At 43.0% G+C, this 23,165-nt stretch overlaps 1 protein-coding gene and 1 long non-coding RNA gene across 4 annotated transcripts in view; one reads left to right on the top strand and one right to left on the bottom strand.

Annotated features, from left to right (window-relative positions):
* Positions 1 to 12,981, bottom strand: part of LOC145521129 (uncharacterized) — a 35,675-nt gene extending 22,694 nt beyond the window's left edge. The window contains exons 1-2 of one of the 2 annotated variants that reach the window (XR_014065155.1): positions 12,413 to 12,981; positions 9,828 to 9,924 (exon numbers count right to left, since the gene is read on the bottom strand). This is a non-coding gene — a long non-coding RNA (uncharacterized LOC145521129). Of the gene's footprint in view, positions 1 to 9,827; positions 9,925 to 12,405 lie in introns of both variants that reach the window. The other variant, XR_014065153.1, reaches the window with a different exon arrangement.
* Positions 12,982 to 13,047: 66 nt separating this feature from the next.
* The window catches only part of STOM (stomatin), a 30,298-nt gene continuing 20,180 nt past the window's right edge, over positions 13,048 to 23,165 (top strand). For both annotated transcript variants that reach the window (XM_081529193.1, XM_081529182.1), the window contains exon 1: positions 13,048 to 13,200. In XM_081529193.1, the coding sequence (XP_081385319.1) occupies positions 13,140 to 13,200 (61 nt within the window). In that variant the 5' untranslated portion in view covers positions 13,048 to 13,139. The remainder of the gene's footprint in view (positions 13,201 to 23,165) is intronic.

Raw genomic sequence — 23,165 nt, 5'->3', positions numbered from 1 at the left:
TGTTAGCAGGCATGGAAACAACATTAAGCCCATCGCACGTTTCCATTAGAGCTCTCGGGTGACCAACTGCATTATCAGCGAACAGTGATGTTTTTAAAGAAGTCCTTTTTTTCTGAGCAATAGGTCTCGATCATGGGGTTAAAATAGTCAGTAAACCATGTTGTAAACAGATGTGCTGTCATCTGGGGTTGTTGTTTCATTTGTAGAGCACAGGCAGAGTGAATTTAGCAGGATTCCTAGGGGCCCCATGACTTCTGTGACTTTTGAAATGGTAAATGAGACCGGCTTCCACTTTAAGTCACCAGCTGTGTTAGCTCCTAATATGAGAGTGAGTCTGTCCTTTGAAGCTTTGAAGCCAGGCATTCATTTTTTCCTCTCTAGTTATGAATGTCCCAGATGGCATCTTCTTCCAATAAAAGGCCATTTTGTTGACATTGAAAGTCTGTTGTTTAGCGTAGCCACCTTTGTTAATTATCTTAGCTAAGATTTTTGGGAAAACTTGCTGTAGGTTCTATATCAGAACATATATACTTCTTCACCTTGTACTTTTATGTTAAAGGGATGGCTTCTTTCCTTAAATCCCACGAACCAGCCTCCGCTAGCTTCAAACTTTTCTTCTGTAGCTTTCTTACTGTAGCTTTCATCAAATTGAAAATTTAGAGCCTTGCTCTGAATTAGGCTTTGGCTTACCAGAATGTTATGGTGGTTTAATCTTCTATCTAATCTAGTGGCCTAATCTCAGACCACTAAAACTTTCTCCACATCAATAGCAAGGCTGTTTCGCTTGCTTATCATTTGTGTGTTCACTGGAGTAGCACTTTTAATTTCCTTCAAGAACACTCCCTTTGCATTCACAACTTGGCTGACTGGTGCAAGAGGCCTAACTTTTGGCCCATCTTGGCTTTCAATGTGCCTTCCTCGCTAAGCTTAATCATGTCTAGCTTTTTATTTAAAGTAAGAGATATGCAACTCTTCCTTTCACTTGAGCACTTAGAGACCACTGTGAAGTTATTAATTAGCCTAATTTCAATACTGCTGTGTCTCAGGGAATAGGGAGGCCCAAGGAGAGGGAGAGAGACAGGGGAACAGCCAGTTGGTGGAGTAGTCAGAATACACACATTTATCAATTATCTTACACGGGCGTGGTTCATGGCTCCCCCAAATAACTATAATATTAACATCAAGGGTCACTAATCACAAATCACCATAACAAATAATAATAATGAAATATTGCAATAATTACTGAAAGTGACATAGGGACAAGAGGTGAACAAATGCTGTTGGAAAAAAATAGCACTGACAGACTTGCTTGATGCAGGGTTGCCATATACCTTCTATTTGTAAAAAAAAAACACAGTATCTGCAAGTACTAAACAGCAAAGCACAATAAAACAAGGTATGCCTATATAAGGGAAATCTCTGTATCTTCCTCCCAATTTTATTATAAACTCAAAGCTGCTCTTTAAAAGTCTTTTAAAAAGATGAAGAAGAAGAGGAAGAGGAGGAAAGATGAAAGACAAGGGAGGGAGAGAGAAAGAGAGCAAATACATGGAGAGCAACAGTCTTCATTTACACAAATGGTCAAGAAGCCAGAGTGGATATTAGGTTGGTGCAAAAATAATTGCAGTTTTGCACTGAATTTTGCTGTTTGATACTGGAATATATTCTTTTTTTTTTTTTTTTTTTTACATCATGCATGGCTGATAAGCTTTTATTTTAGATTTGGCACAGGGACTGTCAGACAGAGGAAAGGAAAGGAACAGCTGAGACCAGGCTCAAAGCAGGGGGTATACACAGACCCCATAACATAACAGGACAAGGTAGGGAAGGGCACTCCAGCACCCTCTCCTGCAAGTGGCCACAAGACTAGCATTGTGCCTTCCTGCACCCCAGCTTAAGGAAGCTGGTGGGGGCGGGGGTGGTCAACACCCAGAGGGCCGCTCTTGGAGGAGGCAGTCAGTAACAGACGCCAAAGCACACACCCATACAGTGGGATGAAGCACAGTTTACAGAGTTGCAAGTTCAATGGCCAATGTATGCAAACAGTCAATTCTCTGATCCTGGCTTAGTCACAGCAAACATTTGCCCAGCCTAGCTCCTCTCCACAGCCTGGAGGCCACTCACCCACGTTACCCCTGGTCACCAGGCTTGTGCTCGAAGAAGACAAAGACTATAGCTTAGCACAGGCCTCAGCCAAGTGCTACCGAAGAATCCAGCTGCAGAAGTGGTTGGTTTAGAGGCTGAGGCTAATCTGGTTACCTGGAAGTGGGGGTGGTCTTGTTTAACGCAGCATGGGATTCAATGGGTCTGGGGTAGGGTCCCAAGGGAAGCCAAAGCTGCTGGCCTGTGGACTACACCGCAAGTGAATGAAAGTCGCTCAGTCGTGTCTGACTCTTTTAGACCCCGTTGACTATATAGTCCATGGGATTCTCCAGGCTAGCATACTGGAGTGGGTAGCCTTTCCCTTCTTCAAGGGATCTTCCCAACCAAGGGATCGAACCCAGGTCTCCTGCATTGCAGACAGATTCTTTACCACCTGAGCCACAAGGGAAGCCCCACTGCAAGTAGCAAGGATCTATTAACAGGGGCTGTTAACCTTGGCTGCACAGAATTCCCAAGGACCTTTGAAATTTCCCCAAGTCCAGGCTGCACTCACACTGGTCAAATCACCTCTGAGAGTGGGACTGAGCTGCTGCTGCTGCTGCTAAGTCGCTTCAGTCGTGTCCGACTCTGTGCGACCCCATAGACGGCAGCCCACCAGGCTCCGCCGTCCCTGGGATTCTCCAGGCAAGAATACTGGAGTGGGTTGCCATTTCCTTCTCCATGGAATATATTCTTAAATAAATGTGGTTATGCTATACATCATTTTAATGCTCATTTCTCATTTTATGGGTTTTTTTTTTGCTAATGACATTACTTGCTGTTTATTTTAGACTATACATAAAAATGATATTAGAGAAAAAGCAAATTCCAGCAATTTTCTTATTTGAGTTCAAAATGGGTCATAAAGCAGCAGAGACAACTCACAACATCAACAACACATTAGGCCCAGGAACTACTAATGAACATACAGTGCAGTGGAAGTTCAATAAATTTTGCAAAGGAGATGAGAGCCTTGAAGATGAGGCGTATGGTGGCCGGCCATCGGAAGCTGACAATGACCGACTGAGAGCCATTATCAAAGCTGATCCTCTTACAACCACATGAGAATTTTCCGAAGAACTCAATGTCACCCATTCTACAGTCATTCAGAATTCATTTGAAGCAATCTGGAAAGGTGAAAAATATCGATAAGTGGGTGCCTCATGTTCAGTTCAGTTCAGTCGCTCAGTCGTGTCCGACTCCTTGCGACCCCATGAATCACAGCACGCCAGGCCTCTCTGTCCATCACCAACTCCTGGAGTCCACCCAAACCCATGTCCATTGAGTCGATGATGCCATCCAGCCATCTCATCCTCTGTCGTCACCTTCTCCTCCTGCCCTCAATCCTTCCCAGCATCAGGGTCTTTTCAAATGACTCAGCTCTTCGCATCAGGTGGCCAAAGTATTGGAGTTTCAGCTTCAACATCAGTCCTTCCAATGAACACCCAGGACTGATCTCCTTTAGGATGGACTGATTGGATCTCCTTGCAGTCCAAAGGACTCTCAAGAGTCTTCTCCAACACCACAGTTCAAAAGCATCAATTCTTTGGCACTCAGCTTTCTTTATAGTCCAACTCTCACATCCATACATGACCATTGGAAAAACCATAGCCTTGACTAGACGGACCTTTGTTGACAAAGTAATGTCTCTGCTTTTTAATATGCTGCTAAGTTGGTCATAACTTTCCTTCCAAGGAGCAAGCGTGTTTTAATTTCATGGCTGCAATCATCATCTGCAGTGATTTTGGAGCCCCAAAAAATAAAGTCAGCCACTGCTTCCACTCTTTCCCCATCTATCTGCCATGAAGTGATGGGACCAGATGCCATGATCTTAGTTTTCTGAATGTTGAGCTTTAAGCCAACTTTTTCACTCTCCTCTTGCACTTTCATCAAGAGGCTCTTTAGTTCTTCTTCACTTTCTGCCATAAGGGTGGTGTTGTCTGCATATCTAAGGTTATTGATATTTCTCTTGGCAATATTGATTCCAGCTTGTGCTTCCTCCAGCCCAGCGTTTCTCATGATGTACTCTGCATATAAGTTACTCTGCATATAAGTTAAATAAGCAGGGTGACAATATACAGTCTTGACGTACTCCTTTTCCTATTTGGAACCAGTCTATTGTTCCATGTCCAGTTCTAACTGTTGCTTCCTGACCTGCATTCAGATTTCTCAAGAGGCAGGTCAGGTGGTCTGGTATTCCCATCTCTTTCAGAATTTTCCACCGTTTATTGTGATCCACACAGTCAAAGGCTTTGGCATAGTCAATAAAGCAGAAATAGATGTTTTTCTGGAACTCTCTTGCTTTTTCGATGATCCAGCTTATGTTGGCAATTTGATCTCTGGTTCCTCTGCCTTTTCTAAAACCAGCTTGAACATCTGGAAGTTCATGGTTCACGTATTGCTGAAGCCTGGCTTGGAGAATTTTAAGCATTACTTTATTAGCATGTGAGATGAGTGCAATTGTGTGGTAGTTTGAGCATTCTTTGACATTGCCTTTCTTTGGGACTGGAATGAAAACTGACATTTTCCAGTCCTGTGGCCACTGCTGAGTTTTCCAGATTTGCTGGCATATAGAGTGCAGCACTTTCACAGCATCATCTTTCAGGATTTGAAATAGCTCAACTGGAATTCCATCACCTCCACTAGCTTTGTTCGTAGTCATGCTTCCTAAGGCCCACTTGACTTCACATTCCAGGATGTCTGGCTCTAGGTGAGTGATCACACCATCGTGATTATCTGGGTCGTGAAGATCTTTTTTGTACAGTTCTTCTGTGTATTTTTGCTACCTCTTCTTAATATCTTCTGCTTGTTAGGTCCATACCATTTCTGTCCTTCATCGAGCCCATCTTTGCATGAAATGTTCCCTTGGTGTCTCTAATTTTCTTGCAGAGATCTCTAGTCTTTCCCATTCTATTGTTTTCCTCTATTTCTTTGCACTGATCACTGAGGAAGGCTTTCTTATCTCTCCTTGCTATTCTTTGAAACTCTGCATTCAAATGGGTATATCTTTCCTTTTCTCCTTTGCTTTTTGTTTCCCGTCTTTTCACAGCTATTTGTAAGGCCTCCTCAGACAGCCATTTTGCTTTTTTGCATTTCTTTTTCTTGGGGATGGTCTTGATTCCTGTCTCCTGACCACAAATCAAAAAATGGTCATTTTAAAGCATCATCTTCTCTTATTCTACACAACAATGAACCATTTCTCAACTGGATTAGGATGTGTGATGAAAAGTGGATTTTCTATGACAACCAGCTATGACCAGCTCAGTGGCTGAACCAAGAAGAAGCTCCAAAGCACTTCCCAAAGCCAAACTTGTACCAAAAAAATGTCACCGTTACTGTTTCATGGTCTTCTGCCAGTGTGATCCACTACAGCTTTCTCAACCCCAGTGAAACCATTACATTTGCTGAGAAGTATGCTCAGCAAATCGATGAGATGCACTGAAAACTGCAAGGCCTGCAGCTGGTGGCACTGGTCACCAGAAAGGGCCCAATTCTTCTCCATGACAATGCCCAACCACACGTCGCACAACCAATGCTTCAAAAATTGAACGAATTGGGTTATGAAGTTCTGCCTCATCTGCCATATTCACCAGACCTCTCGCCAACCAACTACCACTTCTTCAAGCATATCAATGACTTTTTGCAGGGAAAATACTTCTGCGACCAGCAGGAGGCAGGATATGTTTTCCAAGAGCTTGTCAAATCCTGAAGCACAGATTTTTTTTTTTTTTTTTTTATGAAGTGAAAGTGAAGTCACTCAGTTGTGCCCAACTCTTTGCGACCCCACGGACTGTAGCCCACCATGTTCCCCCGTCCATGGGATTCTCCAGGCAAGAATACTGGAGTGGGTTGTCATTTCCTTCTCCAGGGGATCTTCCCGACCCAGGAAGTTTATATTTAATCACCATGACTATATTAACGCCTATAATGATCCATAATCTACCTTTTTTAAAATTCATTTTTAATTGAAAGATAATTGCTTTACAGTGTTGTGCTGGTTTCTGCCAAACATCAACCTGAATCAGCCGTAAGTACACCTATGTCCCCTCCCTCCTGCCTCCCTCCTGCCTCCCTCCCCACCCCACCCTCCTAGGTTGTTAGGGAACCCTGGTTTGAACTCTCTGAATCATAACAGCAAATTATGCTTTAGGAATAAACAAGCTTATTTCCTGTTGGCAAAAATGTGTTGATTGCAATGGTTACTATATTGATTAATAAAGATGTGTTTGAGCCTAGTTACAATGATTTAAAATTCATGGTCTATACTTCCTTCCTCTACCAATTCAGGCTTTTGTTGCCTTTGGCTAGCATAAGTCAGTTAAAGTTCTCTGCCTGGTCAGCTGACCCAAATTTTGAATCCTGAGGTATCTAAACCTACTTTATTTTTTGTTAAACTTATTAACTAGGCATGTAAGAGGAAGTATCCAGACTCTGCTAGCTTTATAACAGTAACCCTAATTTACCCTTGATGATCAGGGCCAAGCATACCAACCAACACTAGAAGCCTTGCTTCCCTAGCTGTGAACTGAGTTTCTTGACTAGTCACAATGTTTAATGCAGATTACATGTTGATTTTGATGATTAAAAAATGTTTCGCCTGAGGCTTCCAGATAAAGATGCCAGACTGAATACAATAATTTTCAATTTCACTTCCTTTGAGCCTTCACTAAAACTACTCTAAAGGGATTTTTAAAAAACTCATAATCCTATAAATCCAGAGAGAAAAGAAGAGGAGACAATAGCAATAAAACATTAAGGCTGGAATGCAGAAAAGTGACTTAGAATATAGTAGGGAAAGCCAAGAATGAAATTGCCGTATATCACAGAATCTTCCAAAGGCTCAGGAACTGAATGGACATTTGGAGGTGGGGGTAAGAAAGGATATTAAATAAGGATTGCTAGAATGCTTTTTTAAAAAGTACATTCCCTATCCCTTGAGTGTGGTCTGGGCTTAGAAACTTTCTTCTAAAGACTAGGGTATAGAAGGACTTATCAGTGGTCCAGTGGTCAAGACTCCAGGCTCCCAATGCAGGGGGCCCAGGTTCGATCCCTGGTCAGGGAACTAGATCCCACAGGCCAACTATGAGTTTCCATGCTGCAAACAAAGACCCGGTACAGTCAAATAAATAGATATTAAAAAAAATACACAGTATGGAGAAACACAAGTAACCAGAGAAACAAAACGTATCACCTTAGCCAAGTGAGCACTCCAAGGTTAAGTCATAAGTTATGTTGTTGTCCGTTCTTCTGATATGATACAGTGAAAAAGGCAGCTCATCTCTGTGGCATTCCTCCCCCAAATCCATACTCCCAAGGTAATCATGATAAATCCAAACACCAGGCAAACATAAATAGAGGGACAGCTTACAATACCTGACCTGTACTCTTTAAAATTGGCTTCTCTGATAGCTCAGTTGGTAAAGAATCCGCCTGCAATGCAGGAAACCCTAGTTCGATTCCTGCATCAGGAAGATCCCCGGGAGAAGGGATAGGCTACCCACTCTAGTATTCTGGCAGCGGCTGCATGGCACAGGAGCAGCTGAGAGGAGATACCCCACGTCCAGGGTCAGGAGCGGCAGCCAAGAGGAGCTACCCCATGTCCAAGGTCAGGAGCAGCGGCTGCGCTTTGCTGGAGCAGCCGTGAAGAGATACCCCAGGTCCAAGGTAAGAGAAACCCAGGTAAGATGGTAGGCGCTGAGGGAGAGCATCAGAGGGCAGACAGACTGAAACCACAATCACAGACAACTAGCCCATCTAATCACATGGACCACAGCCTTGTCTAACTCAATAAAACTAAGCCATGCCGTGTGGGGCCACCCAAGACGGAAGGGTCATGGTGGAGAGGTCTGACCAAATGTGGTCCACTGGAGAAGGGCATGACAAACCACTTCAGTATTCTTGCCTTGAGAACCCCGTGAACAGTATGAAAAGGCAAAAAAGTAGGACGCTGAAAGATGAACTCCCCAGGTTGGTAGGTGCCCAATATGCTACTGGAGATTAGTGGAGAAACAACTCCAGAAAGAAGGAAGGGATGGAGCCAAAGCAAAAACAACACCCAGTTGTGGATGTGACTGGTGATAGAAGCAAGGTCCGATGTTGTAAAGAGTAATATTGCATAGAAACCTGGAATGTTAGGTCCATGAATCAAGGCAAATTGGAAGTAGTCAAACAGGAGACAGCAAGGGTGAACATCGACATTCTAGGAATCAGCAAACTAAGATGGACTGGAATGGGTGAATTTAACTCAGATGACCATTATATCTACTACTGTGGGCAGGCATTTCTTCTCCCTTAGAAGAAATGGAGTAGCCATCATAGTCAACAAAAGAGTCTGAAATGCAGCACTTGGATGCAATCTCAAAAACGACAGAATGATCTCTGTTCGTTTCCAAGGCAAACCATTCAATATCATGGTAATCCAAGTCTATGCTCCGACCAGTAATGCTGAAGAAGCTAAAGCTGAACGGTTCTGTGAACACCCACGAGACCTTCTAGAACTAACACCCAAAAAAAGTGTCCTTTTCATTATAGGGGACTGGAATGCAAAAGTAGGAAGTCAGGAAACACCTGGCGTAACACGCAAATTTGGCCTTGGAGTACAGAATGAAGCAGGGCAAAGGCTAATAGAGTTCTGCCAAGAGAATGCACTGGTCATAGCAAACACCCTCTTCCAACAACACAAGACAAGACTTAACACATGGACACCACCAGATGGTCAACACCGAAATCAGATTGATTATATCCTTTGCAGCCAAAGATGGAGAAGCTCTATACAGTCAGCAAAAACAAGACCGGGAGCTGACTGTGGCTCAGATCATGAACTCCTTATTGCCAAATTCAGGCTTAAATTGAAGAAAGTGGGGAAAACCACTAGACCACTCAGGTATGACCTAAATCAAATCCCTTATGATTGATTATACAGTGGAAGTGAGAAATAGATTTAAGGGACTAGATCTGATAGACAGAGTGCCTGATGAACTATGGACGGGAGATAAAAAAATAAATAGTAATTGGTTGTGATAGTAAATGATGATACTGATATTACGAGAGTTACTAAAAATAGTGTCGTTGTGTAGACCTCTCTTTCCTCCCACATACAATGGTGGAAAAAGATATTTTTTTTTTTACCGTGACTCCTTAGTGCCCTGTGAATAACAACGTATTGAAGAGAGAACCCCTTCTCCAACATAATTCTTTTTCATTTTTATAACTTTGACAAAAGTAGTTGAATATAGCAGTCACTAGATGGAGCAACATTCCCAGCAGAGTAATCCTTCTAACCAAGAACTTTCCATTTAGTATTTAATAAAAATAAGTCACTCATAAGTAGGTTACCTGGTACATTTTGTTACTTGGTACATTTGAACATAAATGATTTTGAATACCTCAGAGAGATGGATATGAGAAAACAAGAGAAATATTTGGATACACCATAGTCATATGTGGTATTAGAGGCTGAACTGGGTTCCCCTAAAAGTCATAAGTTGAAATCCTAACCCCCAGCACCTTAGAATGTGACTGTATATGGAGGTAGGGTCTTTAAAGAGGTAATTAATTTAAAATGAGGTCATTAGGCTAGGCTCCAACCCAATATGACTGGTGTCCTTATAGGAAGAGGGGATTTGGACACAGAAGTATATAGAGAGAAGACAATATGAAAACAAAAGAAAAAGAAAATGATCTACAAGTCAAGAAGAGAGACCGGGAACAGATGCTTCCCTCAGGCTCCTTAGAAGAAACCAACTCTGCTGAACCTTGATCTTGGACTTCTCACTTCCGGAACTGTAAGAAAAATAAACTTCTGATGTTTTAGTCATCCAGTCCATTGCACTTTACTGTGTAAACCCCAGAAAACTAATACAGGCTTCCCAGATAGCACTAGTGGTAAAGAATCTGCCTGCTGATGCAGGAGACGCAAGAGACTTGGGTTCAGTTCCTGGGTTGGGAAGATCCCCTGGAGGAGGGCATGGCAACCCACTCCAGTATTCTTGCCTGGAGAATCCCACGGACAGAGGTGCCTGGTGGGCTACAGTCCATGGGGTTGCAGAGTCAGACAAGACTGAGCAACTAAGCACAGCACAGCATATCCTTTAAGTAACAGCTAGAAGAAAAATTCACCAAAATGATAATAGTTTTTTTAGAGGCAATAATACTATGAATAATTCTTTCTATCTTCAATTTGTAATTTTATATAAGTCTCAGTTTTTAGAGCATCAAGTTCTCAAAAAACATTCTAACTTCTCATCATTACTGAAGTGAAAGTTACTTAGTCATGTCCAACTCTGTGACCCCATGGACGGTAGCCTGCCAGGATCCTCTGCCCATGCGGATTCTCCAGGCAAGAATACCGGAATGGGTTGCCATGCCCTTCTCCAGGGCATCTTCCCAACCCAGGGATGGAACCCAGGTCTCCAGAATTGCAGGCAGATTCTTTACCATCTGGGCCACCAGGGAGCCCAAATCATTACTGAAATTCCCCCAAAGCGAGAGGATGACACAACAGTATTTATTTTTCAAGTATGTTTTAAATTTTATTTATGAATTAATTTTTGGCTGCACTGGGCCTTTGTTGCTGCATGCAAGCTCTCTCTAGTTGCAGCAAGCACAGGCTACTCTTCACTGAGGTGTTCGGGCTCTAGAACATGACTTCAGTAGTTGTGGCCCACGGGTTCAGTTGCTCCACACCATGTGGAATCTTTCCAGATTAGGCATCAAACCCTCATCCCCTGCACTTGCAGGTGGATTCCTAACCACTGGACCACCAGAAAGTCCTAAAGTATGTCTAATCAATAAATTTGTACAGAATATGCATGAGAAAGCCAGAATACAATAGCTTCATGGGCAAATAAAATTCAGCATTTTAAACTCTAAATCTGGAAATTCCCATCTACTTTGAAAGTAATTTAAAAATCAAGTCAAAGCTTGTCCTCAGTTTGGGGCCTGGAATTAGCTCCCAAACTGATGCAATCTGAAGCCAGGGCCAACAAGTGTTTACCAAAGTCTTCGTCCCAAAGGGAGAAGCCGCTTTTCTTTCTCCAGAAGTGATGCTGTTGGGATTGCCTTGAGATTTGAATCAAGGCAGCAGGAGTGGTAGGAGTACAAACATGAAATTCATTCTGAAACACTTCCCTTTCCAGCAAAAATGAAAGCTACTTTTCCACGATATACAATTTATAATCAAGCCCTCCTTTATCAAAGGGTTTAATTAGCTGCTTGCGCGTTCACTCCTTGTTCCTGGGAACCATGGCATAAACAGGAAGTTCATGCCTCTGGGGCTTATTTGTTGCGAAATGGAAAATACGAAGCTGTGGACTTTCTCAAGGATGATTTAGAGGGAAAGGAGCCTTAAATTACCAAACTCCCCTCCTTAACTTCAACAGAAGGCTTATAAACCCAGCCACTTCACAAGCAGTACTCCACTCCCATGAATATAAACAGTTCTTCCCCGCGTGTGACTGGAGATAAACTTGCGAGTTCTGCCTTAGGCTGGTACCATCCTCTAGTGCCTGCACCTCAAAGCAGCCATGATCTGCCACCCAACACCCTTACAATTGTGTGCTCCGCTGTCTACCCTGACATCCACAGGGCTCCAGAGCTAAAACTAGAAAGTCTACCGTATCAACTACCCAAACACCACAAAGTGCTGCGTAGTCGAAGGCCAGGCCGATGGGAACAGCTCTGCAGCTTGACTGTAATGGTAGTTATGCAAAATTAGGCATGAGGTAAAATGGCTCAGAAGGATACATTCTTCGTGTGCCACGGTGAATGTCCCAGCTTTGATACTACCCGTAAGTAAGATGTAACTATGTGAGGACACTGGATAGAGTGTACACATAAGCTGTCGCTACTGCCTGCCGAGAATCGCTATTTATTTCCAGATGAAATGTTTTTAAAAGTGCATCTACTCGTGCACCTCGCCATACGTTGAATGGCTTGCATCCGGACAAGTCATCCAGAATAAAACACAGCCTTGTTTTCAACCGTGAGGTTTCAGCCACCTCCCAGCAGAAAGCTGGAGGTGGGGAACACTCTTGCTACTGCTTTTCTCGCTGCCTGGGATTCCCTCACCGACCTCCCACCCTGCCTGTCTGCCTTCCCAAGGGTGGCTCCTTCTCATCTTTCAGGTCACACCTCAATGCCGCCTCCTCACAGAGGCTTTCCCTTATCCGGGTATCCAGAGTAGCTACTCTCGGGGCTTTCCGAGCTCCCCGAACCCCGCACTGCGCGCGCCTCTGGCCACGTGTAATGATTTGCTTTACTTGCCGGTCACCTCTGACAACTCCAGGAGGGCGGGCCCCGCGTCTCCCCGCGGCGTGCTCGGTCCCCAGCAGTGAGTGCCCTGCCAGACCACGGCAGGGAAAGGACTTTACTTCAATAAGGGCACCTCATTCGAATTCACTCCTCTGGGCTCGAGGCTGGTCGCACCGCTTTCCTCCCCTCACACCACGGGTGCCCCCAGTCTAGGGCTGGCTTTGGTGCCCTCACTCTGGCCACACGGGTGCCCCTCTGCTTCCTCCCTTCAGCTGGACCCTAACCCGCCCAAGGAGGGCACCACCTTCTAATTCGTTTGCCCTGAAGGGAGCCGTTTCAGAGCCTGTCTCCACAGCCTTTCCTCAGACCACCCTCTCAGCCCCGTCCCGTATCTCTTCGGCAGCCGCTCCCACCCTAGGGCCCTCCGCCCTGCATTTCCGGCGGGGCCCCTCCCTTCCGGCGCTGCCCCCGGCCCGGACCCCGCCTCAGGGGCGCCTCGCCGCTCAGGCCGCGCCCCTCAGCCCTCGGACCCCTGGAAGGGCGGGGGGAGAGGCCGCGCGGGCGGGGCGGGCGGCGGCTGGGGGCGCGTCCTCCTCGGCCCTGGGCGGCGATTGGCTGGGCCGCGGAGAAGGGGCGGGACTGCCGCCTGTGTCTGGGGCTCCCGGGTCGTCTCCAGGCATTCTTCGCAGTTCCACCTCAGGCTCCGGCGACTTCGACGCGAGACTAGCGACTCTGGTTCGGGCAGCATGTCTGACAAGCGGCCAGCAGTGGACACGCAAGCTCGGCGGCTTCCCGATTCCTTCAAGGGTGAGCCCCGCGCCCCTGGCGAGGCCCGTGGGGTCGCCCGCCGTCCCCTTCACCTCCTTTCGGGAAGAGCCCCAGCCCAAAGGCCCCAGGAATGTCTCCGATGTTTCTTAGCCGAGTGACCGTCGCTCACAATCGACGTTTCTGCCCGTTGTACGCTGAGATTGACGCACCCTACTTCCCAGGCTGGGGCAAAGTTTTGGGGATGTTAGGGTGCAGAATGCACGCCCAGTGCCCCGCGCAGCCGGGACGCGGCATCGAGGGCGTGTCTCCGCTGCCCACAGCCAGAGCAGGGGCTCGCGTTATCCAGCGGCTGCCAGATGCCAGGCCCTGTGCCAGCGCTTCCGCTCGTTATCTCGTGGCGTGCACGAGTGACTGGCGGCAGCGGCTGGTGGAGTCGGGGCTCAAACCTGCCCGCCACGCCCGGGCGCGGGGGAAGTCGGCGTCTTCGCCCCACTCCCCTCCAGCCCCATCCGAGGACAGCTCCGCCACCCCACCCTCGCCCACCTTCAGAGTCAGCCCGGGTCTTCCCGAACTAGAAAGAACTCCTGCCCCCGACCCTGGCCTGTTTGTCCTACTAAACCCCGCAACAGACCCGTGCGGTTTCGCCACAGGTTCCCTACACAGTTGCGGAAGAAGGCTCTTTTTGACGTCCTTCCTGTATCTCTTTCCAGCTTCACTTTCTGCCTCACTCTGGCCCCTCCACTTTCCTTCCTTTGTTCTAGGAACATCGCCATCCTGGCTTTTGGAATTGTGAGTTCCCTACCCTACCAGGGCCTTCCCGGTCTTGAAGACAGAACTTGTGTGACTCAATTTGTTCCCCTGTGAAGGGACTAGCACCCTTGAGAGGGCTATCTCCTAGAACCGTTATTGGCTAACTCCTTGGGGGAGATGGGGATGATTCATAAAGAGATGCTGTAAACCTCTCAGGAGTACTGGTTCCTTCTCAGGGGTTCTTAGTGATCCAAAGGAATTCTTTCTAAGGACAGAATTTCAGACAGAATGACATAGTGAAAAAAATTTAGGGGGCTGGGTGGGCTTTTCCAGCACCCCACAAAGAACACTATACTTCAGGGGTCCCCAAACTCTGGGATCTAATGCCTGATGATCTGAGGTGGAGCTGATGTCATAATAATAGAAATAAAGTATACAGTAAAGGTAATACACTTGAGTCATCCCATCTACCCCTACTCCCACCTCCATTCAAATTGTCTTCCAGGAAACTGGTCCTTGGTGCTAAAAAGGTTGAGGCCTGCTGCACTGGACTCATCAATTCTGATTATTTCTGATGACAGCCTTGTCCACTGATCCAACATGTCCCCATTTCCTTTTCCAGCAATCTTTGTCTTTAGTTCCATTCCAGGAACATCAAAAGAATTGTAGAAATCTTAAATTGTCACTTTTCTGTACCTTGGAGAGTTATTTTCTCAAATCAGGAGTGTAGTAGAGAGGATATTCTTGAAGAAACTGATACTCGAAAGGTTAAATTACTCTGTCACACAGTTTATAAGAAATGGAGTCAGATTTTAAGTCTGGGTTTTTGGCTGATCCTAAAACTTGCCCATATAAAAATTATGCAGTCTGCCTCATTGACAGTCAGTTGTCTTTTTCTGGAAGTGAAGGTGGGCAGGATCCTTTCCTCCTCACCCTGAAATCCTGGTGGGAAAATAGAGGACCATGAGGACAATGTTAGAAGTTTGGTGACATTCTGGTAGGAAATCTGTAGAAGTTCTTTGGGAATAAACATGATCTTTGGACTTAATGTGAGTTGTTTTTCGTGCTCAGAGAACAGCATTCACTCTTAAGTTCTTTTTCTTGATTCTGCACTTCACCACTTTTTACACAGAAGTCTTTTTAAGAATCTAATGAAAACTGTGCACTTTTCCTCTGAAAATCATACATATAAACAAAATTTTGCCTGCGCTCTGTCACCTTTTTTTAAAAAATGTAAGACTTGGAGATGTGACACTGACAGGAAAGCCAACACTAGACTTTATTAAATAGAATTTACCGAGTGCTTGCCAGATGCCAGACACAGCCCAGACACTTTAAAAGCATGATCCAGTGCAATCCTCTCCCAGCTCCGCAAGGAGAATGTCATTCTCTATCCCTTTACAGCTAGGAAACTGAAGCTCAGAGTGGAAAAATCACCCACACCTGTGAACTAGCTTCAACCTTGAACTGACTTTGCAAATCTTTTTCCTCATCCTAGAGCTGTTTCCAGAAAGTGAAGGTGTTAGTCGCAGTTCATGTGGGACTCTTTGCAATGCTCTGGGCTGTAGCCTACTAGGCTTCTCTGTCCATGGAATTCTCCAGACAAGAATACTGGAGTAGGTAGTCATTCTTCTACTCCAGGAGATCTTCCTGACCGGGGGATTGAGCTTCCAGAACCAGGAATTGAACCCAGGTTTCCTGCATTGCAGGCAGATTCTTTACTGTCTGAGCCATTAGGGAAGCCCTAGGGCTGTCTCTGAAATGCATACCCAAAAGGAGGAACTTGTCAAGCATCAGCAGAAGCTGAGAGACGGCAAAGGAATCTAGCTTCAGTCAAGAACTCCTGGATAAGACAACTCCAGAGGGCTGCTTCCGAGAGAAGCAGTGGAATATAAAAGCCCAAACCGTCCCTTTATGATTTTGCTGATAATTAGTCTTAGGAATGTAAATATGACCAAACCCTTGGGCAAGACTAGTTTTTCTTTAAAGCCAGTGCGTTCACTTTGTAATGAAATAATGCAGGTGGGTTACAAAGAAATGCATGATTATAATTAAGAGTCATGTCAACAGAATAAATCCCTGTGGGAGAATGCCTGAAAATAAGCAGAATCAGGGGACTGCTTTGTTTATTTCAGTTGTTACAGTCGATGAGATGAGGAGTACTTTGTATCTTACTTAATAATTAATCTGAGTTAAATCCATCAGTGGTCATAGATTAACTCAAGTGATGACAAGTCTACAGAAGTTGGCATTTATGTCATTTTTTATAATTAAATAGGTTATTGGACCCACCTCATGGTATAGCTTGCACACTGTAAAAGACAGAGTCATTGATCACCTGGTCAACTTTGAAGAAAAAAAATTTTTTAATGTTGATAAATATGATAAAGATTGGATTCAAAGTCTGTTTTGTAAGAAGACGTCAGAAAACACTTTCCTGAAAACTGTTGTAACCAGAAAAGTGAGCCCCTCTGCACTGTTTCTGCCTGACAATCTGTGCCGGCCTCTATCATCATGTTTATGACACAGTACTATAAATATAAATTATAATCACCTTTGTTAGACCAGGAGAGCTGCTGAAAGCAGAGGATTGTGTCCTTGATCACTGTAGTAAGCTCAGGGTCAAGTGCCTAGTAGGTGTGCAAAAATATTTGTTGAAAGAAAAGGAAGGAGTGAGATAAGTTGACATCGGTGGAGACATTTTTCTGTTTACAGTTTGCTGTATTAAGTTTGTTACAACGCAAATGATTGATTTTAGGGTGTGGACTTGTTCCTCATACATGTCCTCATTACAGATAGACTGTCTGGGTTTATGTTATTGATAAAGGGATTGTAATTGTCAAAGTAATATATTGTACTTAATAAGGAATCTCCTTTGTTTATGAAAGTGTGGAAAGAGCAGTTAGAGGTCACAGTAGAAAGAAGGAAGTGTGTGTCTGATCTCTGTTGACACACATCATTCTTCCATTCTTTTTGGGCCTTAGTCTATACTCTGAGACTTGTAAAGACACCTGAACCCCAAACATTTGCCCTGACATTTCAGTAGATTGGCCTTGAAGTTACTGGCAATAACGTATCTGTCCTAAAATATCAGACAATGAAAATTAGATACCAGCCTTGCCTAGTTGTAAATATGCATGGATGGTAAGATTGTACGGATAGCAAAATGAGGGTGGAATCTAAAATTCAAAGATCTGAATTAAGACCTCAGTAGCATCACTTACCACCTGGGTCACCTGGGGAAGTCTTTCAATCTCCCGAGTCAATTCTTCATCTAGATATTGAGCATCATCTTAGTGTACTATCTAGCTCCCAAAGTTTTGAGTATCAAATGAAAACATTTTTGTGAATGTACTTTTGCAACTTTAAAATGTAAATTATTAAGATATTATTTATTGGGGACAACAGAATAAAAAAGTTAACAACAGCTTAGTAATTATACAGGGAATTAAAATTTATGGACAAAAAGTGTGCAAGTCCAAGAAAGTTTAGGACTCTGACTTATCTCCCCAAATGTGGTCTGTTTCTCCTCCAGGGACAGAATCCCCAAGCAGGTTGTTAGTCTTGATGTTTCTCTATGCAGGTCCCAGAAGGTAATTCACTTAATATAAAGTTTATTCCTATGTACTGTCAATAATACCTTACAGTTCTGATCATAATAATGGCTACTATTTACTGAACACTTCCTAAGTGTCAGGCACTCTACATATTTTTGCATATGAGATAATAACTATTCTCTTCCCTCATTTAGTGAAAGTGAAGTTGCTCAGTCGTGTCCAACTCTTTGCCACCCCATGGACTGTAGTGCACCAGGCTCCTCCATCCATGGAACTTTCCAGGCAAGAGTACTGGAGTGGGTTGCCATTTCCTTCTCCAGGGGATCTTCCTAACTCAGGGATTGAACCCAGGTCTCCTGCATTGCAGGCAGATGCTTTACCATCTGAGCCAACAGGGAAGCCCTTTCTTTTACTTTTCACTTTCCTAAGTGTCAGGCACTCTACATATTTTTTCATATGAGATAATAACTGTTCTCTTCCCTCGTTTCACTTCCCTGGTGCCTCAGACAGTAAAGCATCTGCCTACAGTGCGGGAGACCAGGGTTCAACCCCTGGATGGGGAAGATCTCCTGGAGAAGGAAATGACAACCCACTGCAGTATTCTTGCCTGGAAAATCCCATGGATGAAGGAGCCTGGTAGGCTACAGTCTATGGGGTCCCAAAGAGTCAGACACAACTGAGTGACTTCACTTTCCCTTATTTTACTAATAAGAAAATTTAGCAATAGAATGGAACTCTTAACAGCAAAACCCCAAGCTTTTAGCCACTGCGTAGCTATTCAACCTCAGTTGAAGAATTGGGAACCTTAAGAGCTACTTTCCTTATGCTTCTGTTTTCCATTTTTTAATTAAAATGATGTTGCCCTCTGAAGACTCTTACGAGAAAAACTCAATTATAGATACTTTAAAGGGCTTCCCTTGTGGCTCAGCTGGTAAAGAATCCGCCTGCAATGCGGGAGACCTAGGTTCGATCCCTGGGTTGAGAAGATCCCTTGGGGAAGGTAAAGGCTACCCACTCCAGTATTCTGGCCTGGAGAATTCCATGGACTGTATAATCCATGGGATCGCAAAGAGTTGGGCATGACTGAGCAACTTTCACTTTTCACTTTCACTTAAGATGTCTAGGGCTTCTTCCATGGTGGCTCAGATAGTAAAAATCTGCCTGCAATGCAGGAGACCCAGGTTTGATCCCTGGACCGGGAAGATCCCCTGGAAGAGGAAATGGCTATCCACTCCAGTATTCTTGCTTGGAGAATCCCATGGACAGAGAAACCTGGCGGGCTGCAGTCCATGGAGTCACAGAGTCGAACACAACCGAGTAACTAACACTTAAGACGTCCAAGTGAAAGAGCTAGGGGGAAAAAAACTGAAGAAGTATAAGGGTTTTGTTCTATTTAATATATTTCAGGCTCAGTCTAAATTTAATTAAGAACATCAGTCTTTCCAGACATGGGTCATATTCAGTCCATACCTTCCCTGAATTCTCTAACCTCATGGGTGTAAAGGGCTGATTTTAAAAAGAGAAAAGGAAAGAAAACATTTGGGAAAAGCAGTATGACCTCCACTTTGGGACAGAGGATGATTCTGAATTGTGTGTGTGTGGTTGTTGTTTTTCTTTTTTTAAATAACATTGGTTTATAACATATAAGTTTCTTGAGTAAAACAATGTATTTCTACTTCTATCTACCTCACCTATTGCCTGCTCACCACCAAAAATTGATGAACCGTATTCTGGGGTCCTATAATTGGACATGTAGCTTCCATTTATCTTCTATAGTAGTCAGCCTTTTCTTCTCTTCCCCACAGAACAGCAGAATCTGGGAATTCCCTGGAGGTCCAGTCATTAGGACTCCTTGCTCTTAGTGTTCAAGGGCCCAGGTTCAGTTCCTGGTCAGGGAGTGAAGATCCCACAAGCTGCATGGCACAGCCCCAAAAACAAAAAAACAAAAACTGTGCTCTTCCTTTCTCCATTTCTCTTATTTGCCTTTTCTTTTATTGTTTCCTTCCCTTCTCTGTCTCCTAAAATCCCAGTCGATTGAAAAACGCAGTTATAGTTAAATTTTGATTAATTGAAGACATATTTACATTCACATATTTTATCTGCCCTTTGCTTGTTTCCACCTTGAGTTCTTATTTAGCAGATCTTTCAAAGACCCTGTTTCAAAACAATATAAGGGAAGAGAAACTGGGACTGTGGAAACTATACCCTTATTTGAAAAGTTGGAAGAAAGATCCAGTGTCTTATTTAACTTACGATGTCCTCTTCCTCAAATAGATGAATATGACATATGGCCCATGGACCAAATCTGACCAACCACCTGCTTTTGTCAGCCCCACAAGCTGAGAATAGTTTTTATACTTATACATTTTTTTAAAAAGAGGAAGATCTGAAAATTATATGGAACTCAGATTCTAGAGTTCATAAATTACACTTTCCTGGAACACAGCCATGTTTCTTCACGTATGTGTAGTTTGTGGCTTCTTTTGCATAGTATTCAGTGGTTGTAACGGACTTTATGGCCAATAAAGCCTTGTATATATTCTCTGGCCATTTGCAGGAAAAGTTTGACACATCTTGACTTTGAATCTCCAGTGAGGCCAAAAAAGAACACCTGTATGCTGAATAAATATGCTTTTAAGAAAAACTCAAAAAATGCCGAGACCTTTCATTTTGACCTAGTGTTACCCCTTAAAACTTGCTGTTAGAACCAGATGACATGTTTTTGAGACTAAATTAGCCAGGCTATCTTTCGTGACCCAGGCAACACTGTTTTTGACAATCTCCAGTATGAAGTGTTTCACCTGCCTTCTGGAAAGGAGGAAGGAAAAAATTGTGCTTTCAGTATTGTCTCTCTCTCTTTTAGTCGCTAAGTCGTGTCCGACTCTTGCGACCCCTGGACTGTAGCCCGCCAGGCTCCTCTGTCCATGGGATTCTCCAGGCAGGAATACTGGAGTGGGTTGCCATTTCCTTCTCCAGCGTTCAGTGTTGGTATTTCTATAATTCTCGGGCACACCTCTTCTTCCTGTGTGTAATAATGTGTATGACTTAATCAGATTGTCAGATACGCCAGCAGGTATTTGCTTGAAGAGGAAATCCAGTGTCTTTTGAACTTTAGAATAGAGTTGCAATAGTAAACAGAATTGATCATGTCACATAATCTCTAGTGGTGACAAATTCAGTTAGCCTTAAGGAAACTGGCTGATATGGGATTATGATCAACATGCAGTGCTCTGATATTATGCGTGTTATGATCTTGAATATTTTGCTGCTTGTCTGGAAGCCAGCCCATCAACAATTACTCTACAACTTGGTTTTGTTCTTTTTGTTTTTTTATTTGTTTCATGGTTTTTTTTTTTTTTTTCTTTTGTCTCTTCCCCAAAAGTCTTTTTCTTTAGTACTTTGGTACTCTGAGAGGGATATTTTACACCTACTTTACAGATTTTTATAAATATGAGAAATAATGTATATAAGAAGTTAGCTTGTGGCTGACATGTAATAGGCATTCAATAAATGGTTATTATTAGTATTCATAAAAGATACCTCCAGAATGAGAGAAATTTAAGAATTGTGTAATTTCATCTTTTCAGCAAAATTAGTTTACACAATGAAGATGAATAGAAGCTTTGCTACAAATATATTCAAAACAACTGAGTTTCTAATTGAGAAAACTGGACTCAACCTAAATGTTCATCATATGGAACAGTGGAATATTATAATAATAAAGGATATTTAATAGTATCCTTTTAATAATAAAGGATGTTTATTTAATAATAAAAGATATTAATAAAGGATTATAAAAGATAAATAATAAAGGATATTTATTTAATAATATTCTTTAATAATAAAGGATAATAAAGGATATTAATAATAATGTAGGATATTAATAATAATAAAGGATATTTCCTGATATGAAAAGATGTCCACAGTATAGAGGAAGAAAACAGATTTTAAATTATTATGTATACCACTATACGTAATGGTAATGGGGAAAAGAAAAAAAAATAGGACAAAAAATTTGCAGGACATATATATAGCAAGGCAGAAAATAATCACCATCTAGAGATAATGAAAGTATAGATCACTTTTTCTTTCCTCTATTCTGAACTATAAGTTTAATATAGTGACAATACCTTGCTTTTAAAATAAAAGAAAGTAAGATTTTTAAAAATGTGTGCAAGTTTCTTGGAAGAAAGCCCAATTGGAATGCTCAATTTAAAAATGTTAATGTATGGGCTTATATCCATTTTCAAAACCTTGCTTGGTCAAAAATTTATTCTAACACAGTTTTCAGGAAAGAGTTTGATAGTAAAAGAAAAAAAAAATACTCTAAACCAGGGCAAAGTAGTGTTTACAACCAGTTATCATGGGGTCCCTGATCTTTACAATTGTTCCTACCCAGCAATATCAACAAGTATATCAACCAAAATATCTCAGAAATACCCGTTACTCATTATTTGTCTTTTAACCTCATAAAGGTAGGAGGGAGGATCCAGTTCTCAAGGTAATGAATGGGAATCTTGGAGGAGATGAATTTCGTACAATTTGGGGGGAGTAACTGAGGATTTCTTTTCCCCTTGACTTGTAGCAACTGTAGATGATTAAGGGTTCATTTACAGCCTGGTGGAGTTTAAACCTCACCTTTCCAAGGAAAGTGATTTTATACATCCTTTAAAGCTATAACCAGGTGGGGAAGAGTTTCAGGGTGAAACAGTGCTATTTCCCCAGTGTGTATGCTCAGATTATTTCTAGCTGAGCCTTTGAAAAGTGAAAGACCAAGCCCAATTTTCAGAAAATTCACTTAATTTCTTCTTCCTCTTGATTGGCAGTCAAATCCCCTGTACTCATCTGGTATTAATAATTCATTCATAAATGAGCTTCTTGAGGGTCTTTGACTCTCCAGGCCTAGCCAGTCAGGCACAAAGTGAGGGAAAAATTAAGGTTTTTATCAAGAAGGGAAAAGGTGCCTATTTTCCCATTTTTTGTGGTGGAAATGGAACACTTGAATGAAATAGGAGAATGACAGAAAACTGTCATCTGTGTTTACTGAGCACTGCCTCAATCCTGGGAGTCCAGTCTGATTATTTCAAGACTCAAATGTTCAGAGAGGTAAAGATCACACAAGTCAGAAATCACAGAGAGTTGAAACTGGAAATTTATCTTAAAAGGGATATAAATGCACAAAGAAATTATAAATCCAGCAGGTAAGCTAAGAAGTATTTTATATCCTCTCTCTGGGAGATAACTGTGCTAGACATTGAAAGTATAAACATAAAAAAGAAATGGCCGTGCCTTCAGGGAGTTTATAGTTTAGAATGTTGTGGACACAGAGCTTTGCCTGGAATAAGGGAGTCTTGGAGCAGTGTTTCAGAAAGTACCAGACGCTGTCAGGTAAGTTTTTGTGGCCCATCTGTTCCTTGTTTGGAATTCCTTTCACTTGGGAAGCCTAGACCTGAGCCTGGCAATGAGCCTTGAGACTGTCCTTTGCTATAAATAGGCACAACTGGGATTAAGAGGGCTTCCTCTGTGAGACTCAGATTTCATCCTCAGAACTCCTACCATGCTTTTCCAGTTTGGAGTTTGTCTTGAGGAAGTGCTCCAAACAACAGCTTCTTTAATAAGGCGTTTATTATTATTATTATTCAGAGGCAAAGGGTCAAAGAGTGAGTTGATTTATAACATGGGCTTTGGAGTGGGATG

This window comes from Giraffa tippelskirchi, chromosome 1, assembly GCF_054371585.1.
Source record: "Giraffa tippelskirchi isolate mGirTip1 chromosome 1, T2T-mGirTip1v1.2.pri, whole genome shotgun sequence".
Classification (NCBI taxonomy): domain Eukaryota; kingdom Metazoa; phylum Chordata; class Mammalia; order Artiodactyla; family Giraffidae; genus Giraffa; species Giraffa tippelskirchi.
This window is presented reverse-complemented; position numbering and strand designations above follow the sequence as displayed.